Source organism: Myotis brandtii, unplaced genomic scaffold, assembly GCF_000412655.1.
Source record: "Myotis brandtii unplaced genomic scaffold, ASM41265v1 scaffold112, whole genome shotgun sequence".
Lineage (NCBI taxonomy): Eukaryota > Metazoa > Chordata > Mammalia > Chiroptera > Vespertilionidae > Myotis > Myotis brandtii.
In genome coordinates, this window is record NW_005353838.1 from 14142653 (window position 1) to 14165260 (window position 22608).

At 53.1% G+C, this 22608-nt stretch overlaps 1 protein-coding gene across 2 annotated transcripts; it reads right to left on the minus strand.

The window, feature by feature from the left end:
• Positions 1-908: 908 nt before the first annotated feature.
• D2HGDH (D-2-hydroxyglutarate dehydrogenase) lies at positions 909-22602 on the minus strand. 2 transcript variants are annotated; one of them, XM_005857670.2, is made up of 10 exons: positions 22564-22602; positions 21477-21844; positions 18256-18313; positions 16679-16818; positions 15663-15856; positions 14040-14208; positions 12170-12313; positions 10866-11008; positions 7955-8120; positions 909-2351 (listed from the first exon to the last, which is right to left on the minus strand). In XM_005857670.2, exons 2-10 carry the CDS (start codon positions 21832-21834, stop codon positions 2092-2094), a joined length of 1632 nt encoding a protein of 543 aa, XP_005857732.1. In that variant the 5' UTR covers positions 21835-21844; positions 22564-22602; the 3' UTR covers positions 909-2091. The 2 variants fall into 2 exon arrangements, with proteins under 2 accessions (XP_005857732.1, XP_014402103.1); XM_014546617.1 differs by lacking the exon at positions 22564-22602 and adding an exon at positions 22267-22556.
• Positions 22603-22608: the final 6 nt, after the last annotated feature.

Consider the following 22608-nt stretch of genomic DNA (forward strand, 5'->3'; position numbering starts at 1 on the left):
CCTACTAAGCAAAGATAAGTTTCCTTACAGCCCCAGGGAAACTGGAGGATGAAACAAGGCTGTAAAAAGATAAGATGCCTCTGCCCGGCTGGTCAGATTCCTGGTCAAGGCACATGCCTGGGCCCAGGTTTCAGGCTTGATCCACAGGGGGCAGGGGGGGGGGGTGCGTGCAGGAGGCAGCTGGCTCCCCCGACCCGGATCTCTGAATCAGCTTGTCACCTGGTTTGTCCTGTTTTGTTTCTAAAGTGTACATGCACTTAGCCAAAAAAAAAAGTGCAAGGCATCCAAAAATTACAAAAAATCAATCTCCTACCCCGACAGCCGGGCGCCCTCCCCAAAGTGAGCCCAGCTACAGTCTCAACACACCGGAAGGTTCTGTGTGCAACCAGCTTCCTCAAGCTGATGTTCTCTCTTGGGAGCAGGTGGCTGCCCCTTCTCCCCCTTCTTGCTGTCCCTCTGTCTCGGGGTCTCAGAGGCACACGTCACCTCCTTTTCTAAAAGGCCAGCCCCCACCTGTCCAGCAACGGATGCCAGGTGCAGACAGTGCTCTGTGCTTCACCTGAGGACAAGCCTGTGTGTGTGTGGTATGTGTATGTTATGTGGGCCTGTGTGAACCATGTCTGTGTACACTGTGTCTGTGCATGTGTACAAGTATGTACTGCATACATGTATAGACCTGTGCACAGGTGGATTCTGTAGTGTGACCCCAGGAGTGAACTGCACGGCACTTCACATTTTGACATTTTGGGGACCAGCTTGTGTCCCAGGGAAATGGAGGATCCTCCAACACTTGCTCCCAGAACCCCTGGGCCACCTTCGCAAAGACCTGCTGCTACTCTAGCAGAAAATGCCTCAAAATTCTTAGCCTTTTAATATTTCATGCATTATTTGAATTCTCCAAAATAAACTTGCTTAGTCATAAAACTATAATTGAGAGTCACTGCACACATGAACTGACGGTGGGAAAACCACCTGAACCTCAGCCTCAGGGGCCCCATGAGGCAGGGCTCTAAGCCTCAGGGTGGGGCAGGGGCGGAGATGCGGACAGGACAGGGTCTAGGGAGGGGGCAGCCACTCCCAGAGGTAGTCAGGCCCAGTCTCTCTGGTAGTCCCCAGTATTCGGTGCTTAGGGAACACGGCACACAGGCACTTCACCATGGGCTTTTAGGAGATTATTTCTCTAATAACAAAAGCAAGGAAGTGTCCTGAATAATTCCGTTTTTACTGGAAGTTCACGACAGCCAGAAAGAGAAAACGTGCCCCACTTCCCAGACTGTCTCCACAGCCCTAGCAGCTGCCCGGGCCACCGGTCAGCAGAGACAACCGAGTTAGGGTCACTGAAGAAGCAGGAACACAAGAGGGCTGTGTGTAGTGAGAATGTACTAGTACGTGTGCCTGCGGGGGCTTCATCGCGGCACGGCCCACCTGCGTGGACTCATCACAGTAGACTGCCAAGTGTGAGAAACGAACACCTGAGCTCTGACAACTGTTGAGGGAAAGGACACATTCCAGGGCCCAGCAGTCACCCATTCCACGTCCCGGTAAAGCACCTGGTGAGCCAGGCTCTGGTGGTCAGAGCCCTGGAGGGACGGATGCTCTGGGCTATTGACATGGAGTTGATCACCGCTGCCCTGACCGAGTGGCTTGCACAGCCTGGGCCGGGGGTGGGGGGAAGAAGGGGAAGCAGGACCACAATGCTCCTCCCAGGGCTTCGGCTCTCAAGCAAGGCTGGTGCCACCTGGTCTATTTCTGAGTGGGCAGAACCGTTCATACCCGATCCATCCAGGACATGCCGGCAGGAGACACCACTCCCTACCTGTGCAGGGACATGAGGTGTCTCCTTATAGGCCAGGCAGCGTGGCCAGGGCAGCACATAGCCGCTCTCTCCTCTCTGCTCACACTATGTAACCTGCGGAGCCACCAGAGGAATCCTGCCCTAGAGTGAGTCCCAGCTCCTCAGAGCCAGCTCCCAACCCTCCAACCAGGGGCTCTATGGGATGGAGGCCTGAGCCCACGCCAGCCCTGTGCACCCATCCCAATGGGCAAAACCAGGACTGGACGAAGGCCACTCCTGCTGACCCCAATGCCTTGTCAGGCCTGGGTGGGCAACGTCTTGTAGGGGTTCAGGATGCCCTTAGGGTCCAGGAGGGTCTTGAGCTGCTGCATGAGCCGCAGGGCTTCAGGCGGCTTGCTGTAACCAAGGACGCTCTGCTTCTTGAAGCCGACACCGTGCTCCGCGCTGACGCTGCCCCGCTGCCCCGCTGTCCACTCGTACACGTAGGGCTCCAGGTCACCCAGCAGCGACGGGCTGAAGGCCTCTGCTGTTACATTGAGGTGCAGGTTGCCATCCCCTGGAGGGACAGGGAACCATGGGTCAGGCTGGGCAGGGCCCCCAAGAGCCCTGTCCTCTCCACCTCTTAAGCCCCCTCCCAGAGAGCCCCTTCCCGCCCTCTGTCTGGTTCCAGCCCTTCAAGCCACCAGCCACTGACCTGCAGTGACAGAAGCAGCCTCTTCAGGGGGCCCCAGCTCCCTTGGCTTTTGCTCACTTCTCTCGCCAGTTCTCCCCGACCTGCTCCTCCCTCCATCAGCTCAACATCTTCAAGGGCTCCCAACGGAGAGCCCTGGAATCTGATCACACTGATGGCTGTCACCGGACTCACGTCTCCAACAACGCCCAGTATGACCCCATCCCCACCAGACACCTCCACGGACACCATGGGGGCCTCCCCCACCCCCAGGGTGCCCCCTCTGAGGCTGCCTAGCCAACACCCACCACAAACAAAGTCCTGGATCCCCACCTGCCTCCTCTCAGGTCCACCTGGCTCCCTGTTGCTCTCAATGAGACCCCCTGGGCCCTGGCTTTCCAGAACTGTCCAAACACATGCTGATGCTGGCCCTTGGGATAGCCGGGCTCAGCGCCCACATGCACCCTCTCTCGGGGCTCCACAGCAACGACAAGAGACATGAGACTAACCCAAGTCAATGCAACCAGGCGCTGGCTGGGGCTGTGAGCTGGCTGGAGGGAGCCGAGGGTGTGCCTGCACCCAGTGGGGTCATGAGAGCAGATAGTGGAGTTACCATTGAGGGGGGGCATGCAGGGAGTCTGGGGGCAGGAACTGTGCTGGCCCTGGGAGACCTGGGAGGCAACACCCAGGAAGCATTGGATGTGACCAGCGTGCCCTGGAGCCAGTGCAAAAATACAGAGAAGAGGCCCCATGACCAAGTCAGCGGTCAGGAAAGTAGAGGGGTTGAGCAGACAGTGGGCCAGGCCCAGTGAGGGTTGCTATCCATCCTGAGGGGCAGGGAGCCTTGGAGGCCAGAGGAAGGGGCTCCCAGAGGCAGGAAAAAGCACAGCAAACCGAGGGCAACAGAGGGGGCAATGAGGGCAGGCATGTGGCCTCTGACCCAGTGACCTTGAGCTTCTTATATCTCCTCCCTCCATGAGGGTGTTTCAAATGTGGGGCACATAGCAGGGACCCCCTCCAACCAAAAATGGTCCTCACTGACACACTCAGGGCAAAGGCAACTGAAAATGCTACCACAGGCTTTCTTTGCCCAGGGAACTGTGTGTGGGAGGAGACGCACCTCCACTGACACCTGGATATTCACACCCATCAACCAGCACAGAGTTTACAGCCCAAGTTCACACTACCCGGTGGTCCACAGACACTGAGCTCAGAACGTGAACATTTGGGAGGTTCCAGGCTGGGCGGCCTAGGTCTGCACCCACCCCCTGCACAAACGAGCAAATCAACTCCAACCCTGGCCTCAACGTTTCCACAGGCAAAGGACTAAGACATACGAGCCCAGGCCACAAATGACATCCACACAAAACAAAGCCACCAAGAGCCAGGGCAGCAGAATCTGACCACAGAGACTCGCCATCCAGCCTTTCCAGAAACAGAATGTAAACGTTTCATATGTTTAAAGAAATAAGAGATTGCCCTAGCTCGACCACAGAGACTCGCCGCCATCCAGCCATTTCCAGAAAAGAATGTAAATGTTTCATATGTTTAAAGAAATAAGAGATTGCCCTAGCTGGTTTGGCTCAGTGGCTAGAGTGTCGGCCTGCGACTGAAGGGTCCCAGGTTCGATTCCAGTCAAGGGCACATGCCCGGGTCGTGGACTCGATCCCCAGTGTGGGGCATGCAGGAGGCAGCTGATCGGTGGGTCTCTCTCATCATTGATGTTTCTATCTCTCGCTACCTCTCCCTTCCTCTCTGAAATCAATAAAATAAAAAAATTTAAAAAGAAATAAGAAATTAAAAAATACAAAACACTGCCCGGCTGGTGTGGCTCAGTTGGTTGAGCATCATCTCATGCACCAAGAGGTCAAGGTTGATTACTGGTCAGGACACATGCCTGGGTGGTGGGCTCAACCCCCCAGTGTGGGTGTGTGGGAGGTGGCCAATTGATATTTCTCTCTCACTGATGTTTCTATTTCTCTATCCCTCTCCCTTCCTTTCATTCTAAAAAAAAAAATCAATAAAAACATATTAGAAAAAATAGTGTAATGGCTGAAGCATACAACTCAGTGAACAGGTTTAACAGGACACAGCACATAGCAAAGCAAGACTCATGACCTGGAATATGGCAAAATGCTCTGAATGTAGCAAGAACCGAGGCCCACATCACAGGAACCTGCGATCAGTGATGGGGCAGGAGACCTCGAGCACTGGGCTGCAGTTCTAGAAACAGAGCTGGGGAAGCAGGATGAGGGAGAACAGCGTTTGAAGACACAAGGGCAGACCCGGCAGGACACACGCTGTCACCCAGATGAACCAGAGGGACACAAGGTCATAGAAGCAGCAAGAAAGGAAAAATGGATTCCTTTCCATGGAACATGTGCCCTGGCGGCTAAATTCCCAGTGACACCTCATGCTGCAGAGAGAAAAGAACTTGTCAAACCCAAATTGCTGAAATCCGTTTCAGAACAAAATCAATAGCTTTTCAGGCAAATAAAGTCTAAGATATTCTGTCACCTACGTCCCTAGTAGGAAATTCTAAAAGATGAGGCCCAGACGGGGGCTATGAAAGCAGACAAAGCAGGACTAGAGGTTTACCCAGGTCTGGACCAACACTGACCACACGAATACCAGCAACAGCATGACCACGCGGGCTGACACACAGACTAGACTGAGATCTACTCCAGAAACAGTGTAGGAACAGGTGGGTGATAATCTGGCCGCCTTTCACCTAGAGCAGGACATCCGTGCAAACGTGTCCCCGTTGTCCCCTCCTCTACCAGGAAGGACGGAAATAATTGTCAGAAATTCTGGACCCTGATCAGCCTGAGACGCAGGAGAGGACTTCACGTAACAGCTGGCGGTCCATTTCCCCAGGTCATTATTGACCTTCCCATGGTTTGCTGCCTGAGAAGCTGCAAAACCTCATCCTTCCTCTGTGACTTCTCTGATGAGATGCCCGTGTCCTGAGTCCCTTTGAGCTCCTCATCGCTGAGCCCTGTGTGTGTATGAGATGCACTTGTTAGTGAACTTGTTTATTTCTTGTACTCTGTGTCTTATGGGTCTTGTTTCCAGGGCCCCAAAGACTCTAGGAGGGTAGGGGGAGAAGTTGAGCCTTCCCCGCCCAACACAAATAAACCCAACGCTTCAGTTTAAAGACAAGGAGTGGCCAATGATGAAGAAGAAACCCCAGCTCCATGCTGTCTTCAAGACACCTATGTAAGTCATGGACAGAAAACAGCTAAAAGTCACAGGAGGAAAACCAGTATGTCAGACAAACACCAAATAGAGGAAAGCTAATGCTCCTGTAGAACATCAAACAAAGGAGGCTCCATGGCAAACGAAACTCTGAAGATAAAAAGACTCATTTAGCAGAATGAAAGGACAGTTCTCATCTCCTATCTTCCAAACTGACAGCTAGAAAGAGAGAGATTATCCTGTCACCTGGAGACTGATGCTCTGACAGCCAGCAGGATGTGGAGGATTAAACTCCACGTGAGCACTTCTCTGTGGATCTGTGCAAACACGGCTCCAGGACTTCAGAGGGCAGCTCTCTCCAAGGAGTCATCACAGTTGTGGAATCAGACCACACAGTGGGCCCACTGGGCCGCTGACTGGTTTCAGTGTGACACAGGCCCAGTTCTCTGGCTCCAGTGCAATTAAAAGCAAGTCAACAATTTTTAAAATAGCTAGAAAATTCCCATATGTTTGTGAATTTAAAAACACATTTCTGAAAAAAGAAAACACACACATATTTCTGCCTAACCCATGGGTCAAGGAAGAAATGACAATGGAGATGAAAAAATATTTAGAACTAAAGATAATGTAAGTGCCATCAAAACTGTGGGACAGCCCTAACCGGTTTGGCTCAGTGGATAGAGCATCAGCCTGCGGACTGAAGGGTCCCGGGTTCGATTCCGGTAAAGGGCACATGCCCGGGTTTGTGGGCTTGATCCCCAGTAGGGGGCGTACAGGAGGCAGCTGATCAATGATTCTCTCATCATTGATGTTTCTATCTCTCTCTCCCTCTACCTTCCTCTCTGAAATCAATAAAAATATATAAAAATAAAAATAAATTTTAAAAAAAACTGTGGGACCTCTGCACAAATGCTGGGGCACCTCTAGCTGCTGAGGCGGACCAGTCCCGGAGTCGCCCCCCACCAGGCCTTCTGGGAGCCTGGGGCTGAGGCCAGGGCTGCGGCAGGGCAGGGCAGGGGCATGGCAGCAGCAGAGAGGCCAGGAAACAGAGTCCCAGCAAGTGGGCTCCAAACATCACACACACGGACACTCCGCCCTCCCACTGAAGTCCGAAGGGAAGTCATGCTTTGCTTACGATGACACATGGACCCGGAGTCACTGTGGCTGAGTGACAGCTACTGTCCTGGCTGAGTACTTCCCCGACCATGCTGATACCATGCAAGGAAACATGAGAATATCATGAACACTGCTATGCCAATATATCTGAAATTCTAGAAGAAATGGACAAATTCTTAGAAAGAAAAATTGTCAGGACCAGTTCGGAAGAAAAGGCAAGCTGGAATAACCTGCAGACATTCAGGAAACTGGTCTGCAGTTGCCCCCCAAACACACAAACTTCCGGCCACTTATCTTCATTGGCAAGTTCTCCAAACACTCGAGGAGAAAACTCCACCGTGCACAGACTTCCAGAAACTGTGGGGAAGGGGCCACCACCCCAACATCAACCCAGACAGAACCAAGGATCCTGACAGGGCAACATCACCATAAAAATATCCCATGTAGAATTAAGTGAATGGGGTCAAGATACAGGAAGGACCATAGCCAAGCAAGCCCATCCTAGGAATATGGCCCCATCAGCCAGGAGGGCCCAATGTCCTTTGCTCCCTGACTATTACAGAAGCACCAACAAACCCAACATTCGCTCCTGATTTCACAGAGGGAGAGCCCCTCAGTCCACTGTGACCACGACAGGTTCACCCACTCTGGAGTCCAAATTCTCAGGGAAAACAGCCTCCCTCACGTTACTCCAGTGACCCTGTGCCCGCTCCCTGCCCCTCCCCAAACACTAGAGTTGTGAGACCCAAGCTTCGCCAGCCATCATTCCCCTGAAGGTTGTTTGAGGAACAGGATTATTCACTCTCCATGCAGCCGACGTTACCAATCCTTCCTGATACTTCACACCGGCTCGAGTCCCACAGACTGTCCTGTGCTGTCCCCTAACCAGAGTCACTGCTGCCCTCGCTGGGGACCTCCAGCCCACGTGGGACAGTGTGATGCGGTGTGGTCAGGGATCTCAGACCTGCTCAGACTCTGGGCTCAGGGCCCATGCCCTACAGCGCTCCACGGAGCTCCCACAGCCAGTGTCACTCTCCCCCCAGACACCTAAAAGGCTCAGAAAAAACGGTTAGGAATCTCTCAACCCCAGGTTTTCTCCATCACTGTTCAGAGCATGGATGTGGCGCTAAGCTAGCCCATGGTTAACCACGGTCCACCCGCCCAGCTCTGCTCACCCAGGTGGCCATAGCCCACCACGTGCTTGGCCTGCGAGCCAAGGCGGGCGCGCAGGTCGGTCACAAGGTCGTAGAGCCTGTCCACGGGCAAAGAGATGTCGTACTTGTACACATAACCGTCCCGGGTCAGCGCCTCCGTGATCCTCTCCCGCAGGGCCCACAGCATCTGGGGGACAGGAAGAAACAGGCAAAGTCAACACCTGACTGCACGGGTGTCCACAGTGATGGGCATGACAACGGCGGCTGCTTTGGGGGTGACACTGCTCTGTTGTGGCAGGCATGGGGCTTCCATCCAAGAGCCCATACTCGACAAGGTCCCGGATGCAGCCCGACAGCACCACTGCCAGCAACTGAGGCTCTGAGAGCCCCCTTCTGGAAGGGGACGGGCAATGACACTATGTCCTGTAGGTCTGGGTGATAGGGTAGGCATGGCTGGTCGGGCTGCCTGGGGGCGAGGGGCTGGGAAGGCCCCCAAGGATGGGCCCTGGGCTGCCCGGGGACACATGGGGCATGGGTGGGACGGGGGTGCTGGTGGCTGGAGCAAGGACAGTCGGGGGTGCAGGGCCTGGGGATGGGGACGGGGGAGCTTGTTACGGCAGTGCTGCCCTTCCACACAAACCCAGCTGTGGTTTACTTGTTCAGTTAACTTGTCACTGTGGGCATTTGAGGCCGTCGTGAGGGAGCAGAGACAGTGTGCTGTGCCACCACTGGGCCCTACTGTCCCACCTGGGCCTTGCCCCCACTCCTGCCCCACACACCCCACCATCTCAGGAAACGTCACCGAGAAATGTCTACTAGGTAAGGACGCTCCTTTTGTTTTTAACATAAGCCCAGTACCATGAGCACCTCTAAAAATTCCCTCATCGATTCCCTCATCAATTGTGATAGCCCCACAGGTCATCTGTGCCCCGGCTATCAATAGGGCCTACTGGCCTGGCCCCTCACACACCCAGAGCCCAGGGATGTCCCTGCAGAGATGCTGGAGCCACGGGGACCCTAGAGGATATTTTTTGGTTGACTCCCACACACACTCTGACCAGGGCCGGGATCAAACCTCACTTGCTGCACAGCTGTCATGCCCACACTGCTGCCTGCAGGCCCCGCTCACCTCCATCACGTTCATTGCCAGTGCACAGCCACAAGATTGCTCCCCCTGCCCACCAGCTCAGGGATGTTCTGCACAGGCCTCCTGGGGCGCTCCCCTCCATCCCACCTTTGCTCAATGCCCCTTCCCAGCCCCCACACCTAGCCATCTCCCCGTCTGGATGCCCCCCCAACTCCTGCCCACCTGGGAGGGAAGCCGGCCCAGCCCACCCCCATCACCTCTGGGTACCACCATCTGAGAACAGGGCTGTGGAGCCAGCAGTCTGGACGGGCTAGGACCAGCGTATTCCTGCCTCCCCGGAATGGGATAGCCGTCACCCTCTGAGGCAGTGGTTCTCAACCTTCTGGCCCTTTAAATATAGTTCCTCATGCTGTGACCCAACCATAAAATTATTTTAGTTGCTACTTCATAACTGTAATCTTGCTACTGTTATGAATCGTAATGTAAATATGACATGCAGGATGGTCTTAGGCGACCCCTGTGAAAGGGTTGTTTGACTGCCAAAGGGGTCACGACCCACAGGTTGAGAACCACTGCTCTGAGGGGTCACCCTCTGAGGGAGGGTCTGCACCCAGGCTCATGTAACCTGCTCCCCAGGAGCTCCAAGCAGACGCCTGCAGCACAGTGGTGTCTGTCCTGTCTTCTGCAGCAAGACCAATAGAGGCGGCTCTGCCTGGGCCGGGGGACAGGGGGGAGGGCACTTGTGGGCAGAGCGGCAGCTCAGGCTGCCTAGCCACCGCGCTCAACAGGGGCCTGGGTCAGATATTGCTGTAACTCCTTACATGTAATATCTAACTACCATAAAAGTAACTGTAGAGAAAAGGGTTTAATTAGAAAGTAGAGAAATAAAGTCAATAACCAACCACTAAGAGACAATGAGCCCTGGCCAGTGTTGCTCCGTGGATAGAGCATCAGCCTGAGGACCAGAGGGTCTCAGGTTTGATTCCCAGTCAAGGGCATGTACCTGGGTTGCAGGTTTGATCCCCGGCCCTGGTCAGAGTGTGTGCAGGAGGCAACCAATTCACGTGTCTCTCTCACACACATCTCTCTCCTCTCTTTCTCTCTCTTGCCCTATCCCCTCCTTTCCACTCTCTCTTTCAATCAATGGAAAAAATATCCTCTGGTGAGGATCAACAAAACAAAAAAAAGAAAGAAAAGAAAACAAGATCCCACTCTTCACTCAGCCAAATCAGACCCACCCGGGTCCCATTCCTGCCACTGTCCTGTGGACTTCCTGCCCCCTGCTGGCCACTCTCCACACTGCAGCTCAGGGGACCATGTGGGGGGAAAGGGGACAAAGGCCCTGTGCTGTTGAGGATGGCTCCCCTGCTCCGGCCCTCACCTTCCCCCATGGTGACGATGGCTCCCCTGCCCTAGGTCCCACCCCCCTTGGTGACGATGGCTCCCCTGCCCTAGGTCCCACCCCCCTTGGTGACAATGGCTCCCCTGCCCTAGGCCCCCCATGGTGATAATGGCTCCCCTATGCCAGGCCCCCCACTTCCTTCCTTTGGCCTCAGAGGCCAAGTCACTCTTGCCGAGTCATCCTCAGGGAAACGTCTCACCCCCACAACTGGCTCAGCATCGCACTAACGCTCCCACAGCCCGCACAGTCCTCTCTGCCTCTGTTTAAAACACCGCTGAAACACCTAGACACCAAGAGTGCGCTTCCAAAGAGGTACTTCTACCAAAGCTGAGACAGCCACTCAGGTCCAGCCACCAGCCACACTCACAGTGAACACGGGGCCTTCCACACGGCTCAGCTGAGCCGGGCGGGGCAGAGGACGAGGGCCGCCAGCACACACACACCTTGATTTTCCCCTGGTCGGTGGCCAGGGTCCCGTCGGTCACCAGGCCGGAGCCCAGGGCATGTTCCAGGAAGCTGCTCAGCTTCTCGGCATCGTGCTCCACTCTGGAGCCTGAGGTCTCGACCAAGACATAGAACGGACTTTCTGGAGAGGGCAGAAGGCAAGATGGGCAGAGGCAGGGCCGTCAGGCTGAGTCAGGAAGCTCCGGGGCCAGGAGCCTGCAGAGCAGGGGCTGAGGCTGAAATTCAGACAGTTTAAAAACAGATCTTTCACTGTAACAAACCACATTCACTGGAAACACAGGAACAACCCAGGTGACACTGTGAAGCCCTCATTGCAGGAGGCACTCTTACCAACCGAGGGAGACGCACCGTCCACCCAGGGGCCCACCATCTTTCCAAAGGTTGTATATGTCTTATTTCTTTACCACTGGGCATTTATGTTGTTTCCTACTTTATACTAAGAGTAGCATCTCATCCAAAATTGGGGTCTTTCCATATTTATAATTGTTATGGAGTGAATTGTGTTGTTGCCCTCCCACCCCCAAATTCCCATGGTGAAGTCCTAACCCAACCCCAATGTGACCATTTGAAGATCAGGCCTTTAAGAAAGTTAAATGAAGTCAGAGGGTGGAGCTCCGATCCTGCAGAGCTTGCGCCCTCCTAAGAGGAGGAGGAGTCACCAGAGCTCTCTCTCTGGCCGCCATCTGAGGACACAGAGAAGGTGGCCACCTGCACGCCAAGAAGTGAGGCTCACCAGGAATCAACCCTAATGGAACTCAGCCTCCAGAACCGTGAGAAATAAATTTCTTTTGTTTAAGCCACCCAGTCTGTGGGGTTCTATTAGGGCAGCTAAGACAATAACGATTTCTTTAGGATGGATCTCAGAAGTAAAATCACCAAGACCTCCAACTGAATATTTTTAAGTTCATAATGCAAACTGCCTTCCAAAACCCTATCTGAGTCACACCCAGCACCTGTGACTTGCTCGCTGAGGTCGGAGGGTGAGCGTGTCATGGAACGGCACATCTCTCGGTTCTGGAGACAGGACATTTCTGAAAAGTGCGCTTGGTTGTTTTGAAGATCCCAGAGCTATGCCCCAATGGACTGCATTCACTGAACTAACCGAGGGCACATTTAAAACAAAAGTAAATGAGACTCCCGTGCTCATCCAATAGTGGTGACACCACAGTTGCAGAGGGGCCAGTATCCTCCTTCCCGCCCCATCCCGCTCAGAATGGCCTGACAGCCTGAGCCATCCGTGCGGACAGCCTAAAAAAGGAGCAACAGGTGGGTGGGTCAGTACCTTGCACTGGGCTGGCGAGGTGGAGGTGGTGCCTGACCAGCTGCATGCACTCAGCATCCATGAACTCATATGCTGACAGGATCTCCCCCAGCATCCTCTTGCAAGTGCTGAAAGTCTGCAAAACCTCAGCAAAGCCTGGGCAACCTGCACGGGACACGGCACCTCAGGAACACGCCAGCCCAGAGCCTCGCCCAGGCCCACCCAGGTCCCCTGTAAAGCAGCCTGCCAACCCGACTCCCAGCTGGCATGCGAAGCAGCCTCTCGGAGCTGCAGAAGCACTGCCGAGGGAAATGCCCCCTGTCAGCCAACAAGCACATCACAGGTTCTGAAGATGATGAAGACAGAGAAGGCTCGCCAAGGATGCCCACGGTTTCCTCACGACTCGCTCAAGACATATTCACGGAACACTGGGAGGTCACTGTGGTGCCAGGACAGGGGGGGCTGACCCTCCAGCTGGAGGGCAGAAGGGACCGAGTGGACTGCTGTAGGCGGAAAGGGCTGGGATGGCAGTGGGGAGGGGTCAGGGATCAGAGGTCACAGAGATGTCGGGAAGAGCGTCCCAGAGAGAAGAGCCTGGGACTGCAGAGGCCTGCGGAAGCTGCACCAAGGGTGCGGCTGTGTGGGGACACACGCAAAAGGACACATTAGCGAACTCAACAAATTGAAGAAACAGTTGGAATGCAACACAGGCGGTGAACGGGAAGGAAAGAATGGAAGAGGGTGAGAGACGGGAGGGCAAACGCTGCCACATGTGTAATCACAGGTTGAGGAAAGGAAATGGGCAGTACTGCAACTGACAAGACACCGGGCCAGGGAGACCTAGAGAAACGTACTGAAAACCACGAACGACCAAGGGTCCAGAGGAAGAAAGAGACAGACCTCTTCAGAGCAGCTGTGGAGGCCGCCCAGAGTGCAGCATTTTCAGTGGAAGAAGGAAACGAGTGCCCACCCGAACCTGCACGCCTAGTGATGGCGCCTCTCGAGAATGAGTGTAAATTAAGGCATTTTCAGACAAACTGACAGTGGGAACTCATCGCCAGCGGGTGTTCCCCAAAGGATGCTCGAGGATGTGTTTACAAGGAGATGAGCCCAGCAGGAAGTCTGAGGAAGAAGGAAGGAGGAGGAAGGAAAATGGCACATTGATAAAATAATGGTAATTATGATCTGAGAGATTAAGACAAATGGGATCAAGAATCCAGACAAGAGGGGACATTTAAAGTCAGGAGGGGAAGAAACAGCTAATGTCCCCACAATCATGACTGTCCCAGTGGGAAGACACTGATGGCACAGACTGACCGCACTGGTACGTTAGGAGCCCGTGGAATCCACTAGAAGACTGGTGGTTTGCGTCCCTCCTGACCAAGGACAAGAGGAGACGGACCACACACCTACCCAATGGAATGAAGGCAAGAAAGGAGGTGGGAGCAGATGAAGGGCAAGGACTGAGGGAAGCAGGTGTAAGGTTGTGGTTCAAGTCCGCTGGGAAGGGAGGCAGGTGGTGACGGTTCCTCTATGGTGGAAACAGCACGTGTGCGTTTGCTGAGGAGCCAGGGAGGGCCTCCATCTGATCACCCCACATAATGAAGATCGGTGTCCTTGGCCTTATGCCCAATGACAATACTTCCCACAGAATCTTAGGTATATGCTCCGTAAATGACAAGTGGGTGAGAGGGCTGAGGAAGCTCGACTTTGTTACAAAGTGAGGTTACTCTGCCCAGAACCCGCAAGCATGACTCCAGACCTGACTGAACACCAAAGCCAGATCCTGGATCCTTTGGAAAGAGCGAGAAGCTAGGAGAAATGGGGAGTCCTGCGAGGGCCCTGTCCATCCGCTCTCTCAAACCATGGGGGCGGCAGGCACTCCACCTACCAAGGAAAGCCACGTTCACAGCCCTGGGCTTGGGCGGACACAAGATGGACACGGCGGTAATGACCCCCAGGGTGCCCTCTGACCCAATGAAGAGCTGCTTCAGGTCATAGCCCGTGTTGTCCTTCCGCAGGGAGGTGAGGCAGTTCAGGACGGTGCCGTCGGCAAGCACCTAGCGAGGGAGAAGAGAAACAGGTGTCTAGGAAAGCAGGGCCCCAGGGTGGGGACAATCAGGCTGAAGGAAGGACTTTTCTTTCCTGGCTGGAGTGAAATCCCGCTCCCCAACCATGAGGCTCGGGGCCCAGTTCTCAAAGGAAGCTGGCCCGAAGCAGAGCCACACCTGGAGATGGAGCAGGGCCCAACCTGTTGCTACAACAGGACCCACACCTGGGGGTACAACAGGGCCTACACCTGAGGGTGGAGCAGGACACACCTCATAAACATGACAAAGTGAGTTACAATAAAAATAATGTGCAGCCCAGCCAGCGTGGTTCAGTGGTTGAACATCGACCTATGAACCAGAAGGTCACGGTTCGATTCCCAGTCAGGGCACATGCCCGGGTTGTGGGCTCAATCCCCAATGTGGGGAGTGCAGGAGGCAGCTGATCAATGATTCTCTCTCATCACTGATGTTTCTCTCTCTCTCCCCCTCTCCCTTCCTCTCTGAAATCAATAAAAATATATTTTTAAAAAATAAAAATGTGCAGCTGGCTAGGAAAAAAAGCTATTAAAACTTTGTGAATTAGCAGATGGAAGTCCAGCGTGTATTTATGTTCAGTCCACCCTTGGGTAACAGGACAGAAGGTTCCAGGCTTTAAAAAACCATGAGGTGTGCCCTAGCTGGTTTGGCTGAGTGGACAGAGTGTCAGCCTGTGGACTGAAAGCTCCCTGGTTCGATTCTGGTCAAGGGCACATGCCTGGGTTGTGGGCTCGATCCCCAGAAGGGGGTGTGCTGGAGGCAGCCAATCAATGTTTCTCTCTCATCATTGATGTTTCTCTCTCTCTCTCCCTCTCTCTCTGAAATCAATAAAAAATATATTTAAAAAAAACAAAACCATGAGGTGTCTAAGCAGGAGCCAGCGAGGGTTCAGGGAAAGGGACTCCAATACCCCTGGAGGGGCAGCCAGCGATGGTGTGAGTAAAGGCCAACAGAACCTTGCTCCTTCTCTGCACACAGCCCACCTGGAAGCTGACTGGTGGAACGTCGCTGGGTCATGGGAACCTGCTCAAGGTGAAGGGTGCCTAGAGCGCCTCACGTGGACCCAGAAGCCACGGACCCAGCAGCAGTGCCTCAGGAAGCCAGAGCAGGGCCTCCCTGAGCAGGTGCTATGTGTAACCCACAGGTCCCGGCCTGGGCTGGATGATGGGAGCCCAATCACCTGCACCACCTGGGGCCTGAGGGCAGCCTGGGCACCACCCCAGTGTCCACACAGATGTGGGCCTTCGCAAGAGGAATGAACGCTAACCCGAAGGCACAGGGTGTGGAGCTGACAGGCCTTGTGAGCACAATAACAGCTGGGAAAAGGCTGAAAGAGCCCTGAAACTGGCACCTGGACACAGGGAGCCAGGCCAGGGGTCCCTGGGAGCGGGGCCCCACTTGCACGCACAGCAATGGCTCCGGCTCACCACTTCCAGGCCCAGGACAGTCCCATGCAGCGAACCATATCTCAGAAACCGCAGACCACCTGCGTTGGTCGCCAGGTTCCCCCCGATGTGGCAGCTGCCCTTCGCTCCCAAATCCAGGGGCATGATGAAGTCCCGCTCCTCCACGTACCGGCTCAGCTCCTCCAAAATGCACCCCGCCTGGCAAACCAGGATCCCTGCGGAGCAAGCAGAGCTGTCACGGGGCTCTCAGCACAGGGTGACTCAGGCAGAGCCTGCAGTGCGAACTCCCCCCGCCCCCAAGGAACTGCCACCTCAGGATCCAACCCAGAACTCAGAAAAGGAGCTTGTGCCCCATCCCTCCCCAAGAAGTTATCTCTGTGAGTACTGTGAAACAGAGGAAACACTCATAAGGCAAAAATGAGAAGAAACACACATTCACATGCGTGTGCTCATATGTGCACGTGCACACCCATGTGCCCCTGTACACATGCATGCACATGTATTCACACACGCATGCGTACATGCATATATGCAGGCCTATGGAAGAGAGCAGAAAAGAGAGGGTTGTTATAAGGCAGTGGTCCTCAACTAGGGGTGATTTGCCCCCTAGGGCACATGTGACAACACATTTTTGGTTGGGGGTGCTGTGTCAAGTGGGTAGAAGCCAGGGATGCTGCTCAACACGCTATGGTGCCCAGGTGCCCCCCCCCTCCATAGAGAATGATCCAGCCCACACACCCACTCAAGAGGCCTACACCATGATGCTGCTGCATCCTGAGCAGGAAGCCCCTTCATGCTATGTGACCTCACACTCCCAAAAGGTGGCTCTGGCCAGAAAATGTCAGAGTCCAAAGGGGCAGCCCATCCCCTTCACCTCAAGCCCACAATATGTCACTAAGTGACCAGCTAAATAACATCCCCGTGAGGACCGGGCATGGACAGACCTGGTCCTTTCCTTCCGGGGCCCAGGTTCCCCTACTGCCCAGCCCCAGCAGCTGACAAGGATGAGGACGGCACCAACAGGCAGCCAGGCTCACCAGATATGTCCTGAAAGCTGACGACCTGGTTCATGAGGGCAGTAGACAGGATGATCTCATCAAAGACAGGGACACTGCCCCCCACCAGGCCCGTGTTGCCCCCCTGGGTGTTCACGGCCAGGTTCCTCTCATGACAGTACCTAGGACAAGCACAGGCGGAGCATCAGGGCCCTCTTCCCCACACCCACACCACCATCCTGTGGGACACGCTCTGGGCCAACATCTGAGAGCAGCGAAGGCAACTGGATGGAAAAGGATTTGGAGAAACAAGCGTGCAGTGTGCCCACGTGCATCAAGTAAACCCACCCCGTGAGGTACCAGCCTCTAGCTTTGGATTCTGAGAGCAGGCACACATGGACAATGATATATAATAATGTGAAATTCAAGAACACCTTGACGTGATCTGGCAACTTTGGGGGACTGTAAAACGTAGGGCACTTGTGAGGTGGGTCGAAAATGGCACGGAGGAATAATTTGCACCAAGAAATGGTCATGGATTTGCCAAATGAGAAGGGAAAAAAGATGACAATGTCTTAGATACACTGTGACATTTAAAACCACATGCAGCAGAAAAGATACTACATAAATCAAATGTCATCAAGTGTTAATTCTGGAGGTGAAATTAATGGTTACTTTTGTATTTTTTTTCTTTTTTTGTTAATCCTCTTCCAAGGATATTTTTTCCATTAATTTTTAGAGATAGTAGAAGGGAAGGAGGGATAGGAAAAGAGGAAGAGAAAGAGAGAGGGGGAGCGAGAAACACTGATGTGAGAGACACACTGATTGGTTTCCTCCCACATGCGACCCAACCACCGACCACCAGGATTGAACCTGAAACCCAGGTACATGCCCTTGACCAACAATCGGACCCTTGACATTTCAGTGCACGGGCCAACATTCTTAACCACTGAGCCACACCAACCAGAGCTGCATTTTTTTCTTTTCTTTTTTTTAATTCTGAGAATATTGTTTCCACTGATTTCTAGGGAGTGGAGGGAAAGGAGGAGGGGGAGAGAGACACATCGATTGGTTGCCTCCTGCACACACCTCTACCAGAGCTGGGGAACCTGCAACCAAGATACATGCCCTTGACCGGGAATCGAACAGGCAACCCTTTGGTCCGAGGGCCGATGCTCTAACCACTGAGAAAAACTGGCCACGGCTGCATTTTTTTCTTTATGATTTTCTATGTTTCCAATTTTCCCAGCTATAGAATAAAAACCCAGTGGTCGTAACGCCATAACGACCAAAGACTGGTCACCAGGAGGTGCATTGATGGGTCCCGTGGCGCCAGCGGGACTTGACGCAGCACGCCGGGTCTGGGTTTCACACAATTTCATACACTGGGCTTCTAGTAATAAACATAATAGCTTATTGATATAGAAAATAAAAAAGGTATATTTCAAGAAAAGGTCAATTTCCTTGGAGTCTGCAGCCACTCCCATGCCGTGCCCAGTCCAGCACCCAAGGTTCTGAGGTTTGAGGCCTGGCTCTGCACAGGCTGCAAGCTTCCTGGGGTCTGTGTTTGTGTGTCTTCAGGAGGCATCTACTCACATACCACAGGGAGGGCTTCTTACCTGAGGATGTGAGACACCTCCTCCGATGTCCGGGGCTTCAGCAGTACCTTGCTACAACCTGAGACAGAAAAGGGCGTTAGACATGGGAAGGGGACCTCCCTGGAAAAGGGAGGTTCTTCAAAAGCACTTTCTCCTTCCTCAGTGAGATGACCCGCACAACCACGGTCACCCACAAACCTCAAGGACAAGAGCAGTCAGTCTGCTCACTGAGAGGAGGTGGGAGGCCGGTAGATGGTGCCGATTGCAGTAATGGTGAAGGTGGTCGGATGTGAGGGGAGGGGTGCCTGCCTGGCTTCTCCACTGCAAGTTACTAAGGATCTTGTGGGCAGACACTTGACACTATGTAGACACCCTGTTGCTCCTCTAAGTTCACCCCAGGAATTTAGCATCTATTGATTTTCCTCCTGAAGCAGTTCTTAGGATAGTTGCCAAATGGGGATTTCCACCCATCCTGCACTGAATAGCTGACCTTGTACTATAAGGAGGGGCCTTCCTTCTCTCTCGTGTATTTATTTATTTAGCTAGTCAATCATATCCATGTGGACTCATGGGTTCATTTTTCTTTTATTCACTGGTTAAAATTCTTTGCTGTCATGATTTGAGGTCCAGATGTGGCTGGTGGGAGCCCCCTGAACTAGTTCGTCAGCATCCCTAACCATTGCCCCCCTTCTGCACCTTTGTTTTGTTGAAAGAACTCTGACTAGATGAGTGGAGGCTGCAGAGGCAGGAGGAGCACCAAGCATGTTCCTCTTACATCATTAACTCTTCACGAAGCTGTGAGATCAGGCTAGTGGATGTGGCTCAGAGCTTGAGTTTTGACCTATGAACCAGGAGGTCATGGTTTGATTCTCTGTCAGCACAAGCCCGGGTTGTGGGTTCTATCCCGTGTGGACATGCAGGGGGCAGCCAATCAATGACTCTCTCTTCACTGATGTTTCTCTCTCTCTATCTCTCTCTCTCCATTCCTCTCTGAAATTAATAAAAATGTTTAGAAAAAAAAATTCCTAACTGGGAAGTCACGCCCCATGCAGGTAACTTTTTAGTAAAAGGTTTACCTTTGCCTTAAGCAAGCCCTGTCAATTGTTTTTGTGCATCTACATCACATTTTTTTTATCAACACACTTTTCTTTGATAATACTCAAGTAATTTTATTTTATTTTTTAAATACATTTTATTGATTTTTTACAGAGAGGAAGAGAGAGGGATAGAAGAGTTAGAAACATCGATGAGAGAGAAACATGGATCAGCTGCCTCCTGCACACCTACTGGGGATGTGCCCGCAACCAAGGTACATGCCCTTGACCGGAATCGAAACTGGGACCTCTCAGTTCGCAGGCCAATGCTCTATCCACTGAGCCAAACCAGTCAGGGCATCAACACACTTTTGAAATAAGCATAGCCACCCTCAAGTGAGCACTAATCTTAATTATCTTGTAATGCAATCCCTACCTTGCTTTCTCCCACCCTCATGTAATCTTCATTATGATCCCTCCTTAATTTCAAATGCACCAAGGCTGCAAAACTGTTATTTTCTGGAACATTTGAGATCTTGCTCCCCGGTATATGTCATCAGTTTGGCTCAAATAAGTTCTTATAAAAATTCTCTACAGGCCCTAGCTGGTTTGGCTCAGTGGATTGAGCATCAGCCTGGGGACTGAAGGGTCCCAGGTTTGAGTCCAGTCAAGGGCACATGCCCAGGTTGCAGGCTTGATCCCCAGTAGGGGGCATGCAGGAGGCAGCCGATCAATGATCCTCTCTCATCACTGATGTTTCTATCTCTCTCTCTCCCTTCCTCTCTGAAATCAATTTTTAAAAATAAAATTTAAAAAATTGCCCTGACCGGTTTGGCTCAGTGGATTGAGCATCAGCCTGGGGACTGAAGGGTCCCAGGTTCGATTCCGGTCAGGGGCATGTACCTTGGTTGCGGGCACATCCCCAGTGGGGGGTGTGCAGGAGGCAGCTGATCGATGTTTCTCTCTCATTGATGTTTCTAACTCTCTATTCCTCTCCCTTCCTCTCTGTAAAAAAATCAATAAAATATATTTTTAAAAAAATTCTCTACAAGTTTGGCTGTTTCTTAGGTCCCATGTAATGAAAGAAGCAGAGACTAGACTGATGCTGTCACAAGCCAAGGACGTCCCCTAGAAGTTGGGGGAGAAAGGAAGGACCCTCCCTGGGGTCTCGGGAGGAAGTGCAGTCCTGCAGACACCTCGTTTTGGCCTTGCTGCCTCCAGAATTGGCAGGATCCATCTCTGTTCTCTTAAGCCCCGTCTGTGGTTCTTTGTCACACTGACTCCAGGAGCCTAACACAGGAGCTGAGAGGAAGCAAGCAGTAAACACACAGACCGCCTCAGAGCAGCCAGGGGACTGTCTGGTCCTTTAATGTGAAGGTGTCATGCACTACTGTGGAGAGCAGAGTTAATACCTAACTCCAACTTGTGTTTGAACCTTATCATCTGAACACATATAAGCCTAGGCCAACAGCCAAGTCCTGGGCTGCCAGCAAAAGGGAGGCAACCCACACGTATAAGTTATAACGATGACCAAGCATCTTCGCAGACGGTGCCAAATATTTTGATTTGGATTTTGAGGGCTAATCTCAGAGACCACAAGCTAATCTAACAAGTGCAGGTGAAGGGAGACACCTCGAGAAGAAGAACAGAAGTTAAACTAAGAACAGTTGACACTTGCTATTCACCCTCCTGTGAGTGAACCGTGCTGACAGCTTGTGTGTCTGGCTTGGTGACTGTTGATTATTTCAGGGCCTTGCTGTCTCAAGGTAGTTCAGCAGTCTTCCTTGCAAAACATACCTCCACCCCACCTTCCCCCACCAGACACCGAGGCCTCTGTGACTCCGAATGACCAGTAAACACTGCTCTGTGAATAGCCTGGACTGGAGAACAGTTTGTTAACCCCCAATACTTGTGTGTACGTGTTCTGATGTGTTTGTAATTTGGATTAAAACTGCAAGTAATAAAAGCTAAATGGACAGCATAGTCACCTGTGTTGGAAACCTAGAGGGCCAAGTGGCCTCGATCAAGCACCCCTGATATTATCTGGGGGTCAGGACATCGAGTGACTTATAGGAAAGACTATACTCACAGCCAGAGTGCTCATGACAACCACCAATAAACTTCTATCAATTCTGTCCTCAGAGCATCTTAGAGTCACCTCTTAGCAGCTTTCTGCAGCCTAAGAAAGGTGTGGGGGTCCTTGCTCACCTCGCATGGTTCTCAGCCAGTCCACATTCGAAGCCTCCAGCTCCTCTGGGTCTGTGATGACCCTGCTGGGGATGATGCGCTCAAAGGTGGCCAGGTCTTCCTCAGACACTGTGGAGAAGGGCAGCCGCCGCACCGGGTAGCGCTCGCAGGTCAGCACCACCTCGGGGGCCTGGGAGGACGTGGAGGAGCTCCCTCTGCGAACCAGGGGGCTAACGCCCGCGACTCCATGAAGTCTGCCCCACAAGGGGGTTCTGGTTGCCCCTGCCCAGGTCCTCTGCTGCACGAAGGCTCCAGGAGTGCAGGCTGCCCGCCACGGGAAGAGCCACACAGGCCACCTGGGGGCCAGACGCCGCACCATAGCTCTTGCCCTAAAAAGCAAGCGATGGGACCTGTAACCCTGGACTACCAGGAGCCGTGAAAAGGAAATGGTTGCCCCAGGTGGTCTGGCTCAGTGAACAGAGCATCGGCCTGCGGACTGAAGGGTCCCGGGTTCGATTCTGGTCAAGGGCACATGCCCAGGTGAGGGCTCGATCCCCAGTAGGGGGTGTGCAGGAGGCAGTCGATCAATGATTCTCTCTCATCATTGATGTTTCTCTCTCTCCTTCCTCTCTGAAATCAATAACAATATTTTTTTAAAGAAAGAAATTGCCCAGGGAAGGGCGTAAGTTGGGAAAGTGAGGACAGGACGCGGGCAGAGGTGGGCTGGAGGGGACAGGGGGCAGGAGGCCAGCGGGCGGCTCTGCCCTTGCTCTTGCCCGGGTGTGGTCCCCTGCACCTCCTGAGGACTCACTGGGCTGTCCGTCCCTAGGCCGCTGACCTCTGTCTCCGTTCGGCCCTCTTCCTTCAGAACAAAACCACAAAACCAGGACTCAGGGCGTTCAAAGGAAGGGACAGATGGCACGAAACTGTACACTTAAAAATGGCTAAATGGCAAACTTTATGTTTTATGTATGTTACCACAAGTTTAAAAAGTGCAGAATCAAGAAAAGGACGGATGAGGGAGCTTCTCCGGCTGCCCACGTGGTGGAGGCGGTTCGCACACAGACCCCGCACCAGTGAGGGGTGACAGGTGGAGACCGGCCCTCACCTGGCGCTCAGACAACCTGGACGGCACCTGGGGCAGCGCTCTCGC